Source organism: Helianthus annuus, chromosome 3 (assembly GCF_002127325.2).
Source record: "Helianthus annuus cultivar XRQ/B chromosome 3, HanXRQr2.0-SUNRISE, whole genome shotgun sequence".
Lineage (NCBI taxonomy): Eukaryota > Viridiplantae > Streptophyta > Magnoliopsida > Asterales > Asteraceae > Helianthus > Helianthus annuus.
Window position 1 is genome coordinate 74392640 of NC_035435.2, and position 7806 is coordinate 74400445.

The window sequence follows — 7806 nt, forward strand, 5'->3', positions numbered from 1 at the left end:
CTGGAGATTTACCACCACTCCCTCACCACTAATTTGGGGATTACCAGTTGAATGCCTAACATGGGTGTAGGACGGCACATAAGAATGAGGACGAATTGAGGTGTGGCGGTCAGTGGTGATGGCGGCGATAGAGGTGGAGACTGGAGGTGGTGGTGGTACCAGAAGAGCAGGGAGAGAGAAAGGGATGATCTGTCTATGTATATTTACATACATATATATATATATATATTATATATGTTTTAATAAGAAGTGGGTCCTACAAAGATATATTTATTTAATACTTATTTAATTTATTTTGTTTTATGATAAGGGCATTTTAGTCATTTAACACCAAAAACTAACCCCCATCCGTGTCAGGGACTATCCGGGAACAAAAATTGAAAACTTGGGGACTATTAAGGTAATTTTAGAAAGTTGGGGACTATAGGTGAAAAAAGGCGAAACCACAGGGACTATCCGGGCATTTTTCTCTTATTATATATTATTAATGAGTTATCATAAATTAGAATTAGATATTAATTATTATCTATACAATCTAATAAAAGCCTTAATTAGGGGACACATGTCACCCATCTAGGGCCTCTAAATCTCTTTTTCCCGCCATTTTTCCTATTCCCTTCATTTTCCTCATCTGCAACCCGACGCGGGATCCGAATGAGTGATTCGGGTCATTGTTGTCCGTTCCATATATAAAGCAAGATTTCTTCTCTCATACTCTTTGTGGATTAGGGTTTTTTGGTTTCCATTGTTCCTCTTCATCAGATAATCCCTCATTCGCATTCTGTTTGGAGAAAACCTAGCCGCAGTACATGGAATCAAGGTATTCATCTTCTTTTTCTATCATTCAGATCAAGAAACTGAACATTCTTGACCCAGATCGCACTCTGTTTCCTCTTTCAACAAATCGATCATCAAATCGGAGCTACAACTATTCTCATCTACTTATTCTTCTTCAATCAACAGGTTTGTATACACTCGATCCTTCGTCCTTTTTATGCGGATTTCTCTCAATCATGTATACGATTTCTTCAAGCAAACTAAATATGATTGTTGATTCTATTAGATTTTTTTTTATATTGATTGTAATGGAATGCTCTTGAAAATTTAGGGTTTCGATTCGTTATTTTGATTCCCTCATCAATCACTTGCTCTCTGCCTCTCATTCGCACCTATGTGAATCTGATTCTAATCTTTGTTTTCATCATAAATGTTAGATTTTTTTCCATGAATCAATCAAGTAAGTCATGTGTTTGTTGATTAGTCATTTTTTATCTCATTATTATTGATTTAATTTGTTCTTTGGGGGATTTACAATTCATTATGTTTGTGTTCGTGGACACCCAACTGTTGAACACCGGTTTGAATATTGCATTCCCACTTAATAGTTTCGACTTTCCCTGATGTTCAAACATTTTATGGAATGAGTTTTGATTTATTCGTGATCTAAAAGTTAACTAGGTTGTCTAGATTAGAGGTGTTTTGATTTATCATGATCTAAAATTTAATGAGGGTTATCGAGATTAGTTGATTTTTGATTTATTCATGATTTGATAGCTAATAGGGGTTGTCGAGATTAGGTGGTTTTTGATTTATTCATGATCTGATAATTAATGGGGCTGTCGAGATTTGAACAATACAATGTCATTGATGATGGTTGAATGGTTTATGGGAAATCTTGGTTTCTGGATAAAGTTAATTCGTTTTATAGAAGTTTATGGATAAGATTTGGTATTTTTTGCTGATTGTGTTCTTGAGTGCTTAAAGATTTCATTTTTAATCTGTTTTTTTGTTCAACGTGTTGTTGATTTTGTTTATTTGAGTTCAGCATTTTATGTGTTTGTTTGTGGATTTCACAGGCGCCAGTTGTTTGCAGCCCTGTTTCGCATGGATTATCCAATTTTTGGTGCGAAGTTGAGGAAGTTATCGCAGAGGTAATAGTTTTGTAAACCCTATACTTCCATCATTGTTTCTTTCATAAGTCATTGATATCAAATGGTATTAGGAGATTCATGCCTCCGGTGGATTCGCAATGGTATTAGGAAATTCTCCTCCACATTCAGGTTCACTTCCTCCCTTTGTTACTCTTTGTACGCATATGTAGTGGGGTATATTGCAGGTTAGTAGTTGGTAAATAATCGGTAGTTCTTAGTTATTGGAGGACTTTTAATCAACAATCACTTAGATTCCTCATGAAAATGTACTTGCTATGTTTTCTCAATAGATTGGATTTATGTGTCTTATCTGACTTTTTTGATTGATCATAAATGTTTGTTTGTATGTTTTTGCTCTGATCAGGGTGATTTTTATACTCGCGTTTTCTTTCATCAGCAAGGCCAAAAGTGAAAATATCTCTATAAAGGTGATTTGGTCTTTCACTCTTTTTTACATTCCTTTAATTGTACGACAAATAACCAATTTTACAACTTATAGTCACAGTAACAATAAGATAGTAAGTTATATATTTTTTGTCAATGGTACCCTCTTCACAATGAAATATTGTTGCAACTTATACTTGGGTTGGAGGGTTGGGGGTTGATCATTTTGTGGGCTGTAAACTTAATGCTAAGAGATCTTTATGAAGGCTGCTTAGATTATTTTGTTTCTTTCATATGTTCTTGCTAAGCGTTGAGATAAAGTGGGCATTTTTAGTATGTTCTTTCTAAGCGTCGGGATAAAGGGGTCATTTTTAGTGTATTATAGCTTAGATTTTTATTTTATTATCATGAACCAAAAAATAAGTATCCCTAAACTTAAAAAAAATGAAAATAGCGTCTGAATTTGTGTAAAAAGTAATCGTTTGCATCAAATTTGATTAAACTTCTAATGTATACATAATAGATACAGTATTTTTTATGTGAATTGACGTGTTTGTGATCTAGGGTTGTCGCTTGCCGTTGATTTTATGTATGACATTATGTTTGATTAACTGAATATGTATCATATTAGTCTTTGATTTATTAAGTGTCTTTGTTGCTCCCGTTGTAAAAAAAAATGAATAATTAACACTATGGTAGGGCAGCTATTGATCAACCCCAATTAAATCCATCACCAGTTGCATGCACTTGCTTGCTGTTGTGATGATCTAACATTTTCTAATTGAATATTAGTTTTATTATAGTTGTGGATGCCATGTTGTAGTTGATTTTAGTTTGATTATTTTATGATGTTGATATTTGATGCAGTTTTTAACCTTTGATAGTAAATAGAACATCCCATTTATATGTCGAACCTACATAGCAATTTCTTTGTATATACCAATTTCTTACTCAAATTGAATAAATATATTTTATTCTTAAGTAATGACTCATGAATGAAATATTAATATCATTATGTTACTATAGAGCAATTTCTTACTCAAATTGAATAATAATATTCCCTTTTTAAGTTGAATGAAATATTAATATCACAATGTTACTTTAGAGAGGATCCTGCTGGATTTTTTGAATGGTGAAAAAGTTTCGGACAAGGTTTGTCAATGCATTAATTATTGATTAATTTTATTTTAGTTTTTTGAATGGTGAAAAACTTTGGGTCTTTTAGCAGGCCCTTATATATATATATATATATATATAAATTTAAAAATTTGTCGGGCCCTGTATTGATTTGGGCCCTGATCGCAGGCACCTCCTGCACCCCCTGATAGACGGCCCTGCAATCTAAAACATATAAAAAAGATGAGAACGGCAAATGGTGATTATTCAAAGGAAAACTAAAACTACGAATCTTTATGTGAATCCAACGAGCCGAAACTTTGACACCATTTGTTAGGTTTAAGTGGCGCAGCGGAATAACACTGATATGAATAGCGAACTTGATCATTGGTAACATTATAAAATGACAAAAAAAATCTACAATTAAAAGTGTTTAGTAAGGCCCCACATTTCTATTTGTTTCAAAAGCTTATTTGTTTACAGTGTTTCAATATGAATTCATGTTAATATAATATGTTTATTATATTCATGTCTTTGGATTTTGGATGTGAGGTTGAGTTGGCAATTGCAAATAAAGTATAACATTGCCAATAAATGGGTCAAAATTGCCAGCTCTAAATGTGGTGCATATGTACTTTTCTACTTATGTATGCACTATGCATCGCGCCTTTGTGTTTAACTATTTAATGTTACATACTTACCATGTCTTACCATAGTATGTCATTAAAGGGTACAAATCGAAATCGTAACTTTATCGCATCTAATGGTAAATATGTTGCATGTATCTGTAAAACGTGATCTGTACATTGCATCGTATTGTAATTTACCCTATTTTTTAGTTCTTTTGTGACATGTTTCTATTTCCAATTAGGACTAATTTTTAAACATGCTATATGGAAAAAATGTTACATATTTTGGCTAATGTTTGCAGGTAATAGAGCTACAACTGCCTTTATTCTTTGACAACTTTGATCCACGTGCTGCTGCTAACTTTCCTTCAAGTAATTAAAATTAAATTCCATAATCTTCCATTATTTATCTATTTTTATTTCTCTCATGTTTGTGAGATGCAATCTGACAACCAAACATATCACTAATTTCTCAGGTATCCAAGCATATTTGGTTGGTCTTAAATTTGCTTTAGACTATGGGGTATGGGGTCTGGGTTGGGGCTTGAGTTGGGGCGTGGTGTTTGAGGCGTGGGATTTAAGCCGGGCGTGGGGCGGGCTTGGGTTTGATGTGGCGGCCTCCTATTCGCCTTTGGTTTTAAATTTTATATATATATATATATATATATATATATATATATATATATATATATTATTAATAACCTGCCAACCCACGCCCCAAACCCCCGCCCCACCATACCGTGTTGAATGTGAGTCACCCCATGTCTGCCACCCCCCCCAAGCCACGTGTCAACTCATGCCCCAACCCAAGCCCAACCCAAGCCCCACCATACCCCACCGTCTTAGCTGCATCACCTTGCAGTACACCTGTGCTTGCCAACCTACTTGAATATGTTGCAGCATCCAAGGTAATATAATTATACATTGTTTTTAGTGCACAGTATACACAAAATAAATAAACAAAAAAATGACCCGTTTCATCTCGAACCCAATTCCGACCCGCCCATCTTGCCACCACTGCTTTTTAGACAACTTAGGAACACTTGATGTATTGATCAGAATAATGAAACAAAAGACTTATGACATCTTTCTAGGATAGTAATAATTGTAAAAGTAACACTATTTAGTTACTTTTTAATATGTTTATAAAACAATATAACAATCATGACCCTTTTTACTTGATTACAGATTGTAATATTTAATTTATATTGCAACAGGATTCGTTAATAGGCGGCAGCTTACTATTGACTTACACAACTGGCTATGTTGCTCCTCTGCTCTGCTTCTTTTGTTGGAGCGTTGGAGGTATATTTACATACACCAACATTTATACACCAACATTTCTTTTTAAAAATATTTAGTGGTCAATTAGTAACAAATTGTTGTGTAAAGTGTGTCATAAAGGTCATTTTGGCATGTCTTGAAACGGGTCGGGCCCACCCCAAGCAATTTTTGTCCAGTATCTTCTTTTAAATTTCACCATGTATTGTTATGTTACTTATAAATATTTAGTGGTCAATTACTAATGTTTTTATTTAATAATTGGAGTCATCTCTTATTTTGTTTTGTTTTCGTCAAAGAATTCTTTAATTTCGGTTAACCGCAGTTTATATTAGCTAAAAAGGGTGCGTTAGGGACGGTATGGATCGCGACGCATCTGGATAGGTAATATATTGTTTTCCTTAATTTTTATTTGGAAATTATCGTATGTTCCTATATGTGGTTGTTGTCTGATTTATATTTACATGCTGGTAACATGGTCATTCAGCTGCATAATTGGTGGCCATTCAATGCTAGAAGATGCTAACATTAAGGATATGAAGGATGTGGAATGTTTAATCCGTCCCCCAGTCAAAGATAACAACAGTCCACCAACCCAGAAATCAAATTGATGTGCTGTCTGTTGAGACTAAAGCTCTTCTTTACCCGCTCAATGGTTTGCCCAAGTAAGAAGAAATTTTTTATTTAATCTGTTAACTAAATGGAATATTCTGAGTATGAATTGACACCCATATTTAGTATAATGTAACCAAACATGTTTTAAGATAACAAGTTGTTTAATTAATCTATTGGCCGGTTGATGTGAATGATTTTCTCTTCAACTCAAATTCAGGATGAAGAGTTAGTTTCGTCTGCAAATGTTGATTATTAAAGGGCATAGTATTAATGTCGTGGATGATTTATTGGTTGCAGATCATTCGATTCTAAACGAGCGTGTCAAGAAGCGTAACACCGCTTTTCATATAGCCGATAGGAAATGCCGATAAGAGGTATTGCAAAAGAATTCAGAGAAGAGTTGTTTTTCATTTGTTGCTCATTTCGTCTTTATCATCAATTAAATGCTAAACTTAGAGGTGATGAAATGGGTTGCTTTATGTCAGTTTGGTATACGGGTCAAAACATGTTAATGCCAAAATATGTCTTTATTAGGGCCTGTTGACCCGTTTAATTTTCTTTTGACTGTTCAACCTTTATCTTTACCATAGTAAAAACTTAAAAAGTGCCCATTTAAACTTCAAAAGTCTTGACCCGTTATCCAATCGACCTATATGCCACATCTACTGAATCTTTATACGGGTTTTTGACGAGATAAGCGTTCATATATTCTTGACTTGGTTATTATTTTCAGGCTGATAAAGTAAAAGGGGAAAGCTAATCATCTCTAAAGTGCAATTCATATGTAGTAAGACAAGATGCGCAACACTAGAGTCGGAATAGGGAGCGGCATAAGAGACTATATTAGCTGGTGGCCATACAACTAGCTACAAACGGTTGTTGAAAGTGCAACTACATTGAAGGTGCATCTGCAAATTGGGCAATTGCGTTTGGAATTGTACTCTCATCATAAAATAATTCACTAATTGGTTCATAATCTTAGTTGGGATATACTTTTTTTACATTTATAAGTAACTTTTCTATTTATATGAATAACACATGATGTGTTGGTCTCATGGTTGGAACGTAAGGTTTTGGTATGAGTCATGACAATTTTATAATTTACTATATTTATTTCCTTCGGAAATCTCGTTATGATCATCATAAACATATAATGTTCTTTGAATCTATACCTTGAAATATATTACTTTGTCCAATCCATGAAGTTTGCGGGTATTAGCACTATTTGGTAATATAAAAGAGGGTGGTTAAATTTCAAACGTCAGATAAAGTTCACGTTTTGTTTTAGAAATGATGTTTTTACCTATGTTATCTTTTCTTTTTACAAGTTAAAAGATTGTATATTAAATTTTGAGTTTTTAAGTTTTAAACGTCGGTGTGTTTAGAAGCACATGTTACTTTCAGTTAGATAGTAATTAACAAGTTTACAAATACATTTTAAATTTTGTATACTAAGTAGTATAAACGTAATTTAAAAAAAATAAAAAACATATCATTTCTCAACACCGCGAAATTCGCGGGTATTAGCACTAGTATATTATAAATGAATTAAAGATGAAAATGGCATGTGGCATTAATTGGAGGGATGTTAGATGAGAAAATGTCATGTGACATTAAATGTATTTATTTATTAGTATTAGATATATCTATACGCATACATCAACGTACTGTTAACTATCTACAACCCATACACACAATAACATCACATAAGACAAACATATGCAGAAGAAGGGTGAAGGAATACCTTTCTGTAGCTAGGGTTTTGCAAGAAATATCGCCAATAGAGAGAGAGAGAGAGAGAGAGAGATCAATTAATTCGTAGAGAATGAGGCGAGTTAGGGTTCAGGTTA

At 33.6% G+C, this 7806-nt stretch overlaps 1 protein-coding gene across 5 annotated transcripts; it reads left to right on the forward strand.

The window, feature by feature from the left end:
- Window positions 1-636: 636 nt before the first annotated feature.
- LOC110895880 lies at window positions 637-7011 on the forward strand. 5 transcript variants are annotated; one of them, XM_022143261.2, is made up of 11 exons: window positions 657-820; window positions 877-963; window positions 1857-1931; window positions 2040-2060; window positions 2296-2359; window positions 4363-4432; window positions 5278-5365; window positions 5667-5725; window positions 5829-6006; window positions 6254-6330; window positions 6690-7011. In XM_022143261.2, the coding sequence occupies exons 1-8, from the start codon at window positions 810-812 to the stop codon at window positions 5674-5676; spliced, it is 426 nt and encodes a 141-aa protein (XP_021998953.1). In that variant the 5' UTR covers window positions 657-809; the 3' UTR covers window positions 5677-5725; window positions 5829-6006; window positions 6254-6330; window positions 6690-7011. The 5 variants fall into 5 exon arrangements, 2 of the variants coding, with proteins under 2 accessions (XP_035844185.1, XP_021998953.1); XM_035988292.1 differs by lacking the exon at window positions 4363-4432 and having other exon boundaries at window positions 637-820; XR_004889389.1 differs by lacking the exon at window positions 4363-4432 and having other exon boundaries at window positions 702-963; window positions 2003-2116.
- Window positions 7012-7806: the final 795 nt, after the last annotated feature.

Excerpts from the sequence above, each read along its gene's own strand:
- LOC110895880 (XM_022143261.2), top strand. Across the intron at positions 964-1,856 it reads TATTCTTCTTCAATCAACAG|GCGCCAGTTGTTTGCAGCCC; the intron begins GTTTGTATACAC and ends TGGATTTCACAG. Across the intron at positions 2,360-4,362 it reads GTGAAAATATCTCTATAAAG|GTAATAGAGCTACAACTGCC; the intron begins GTGATTTGGTCT and ends TAATGTTTGCAG.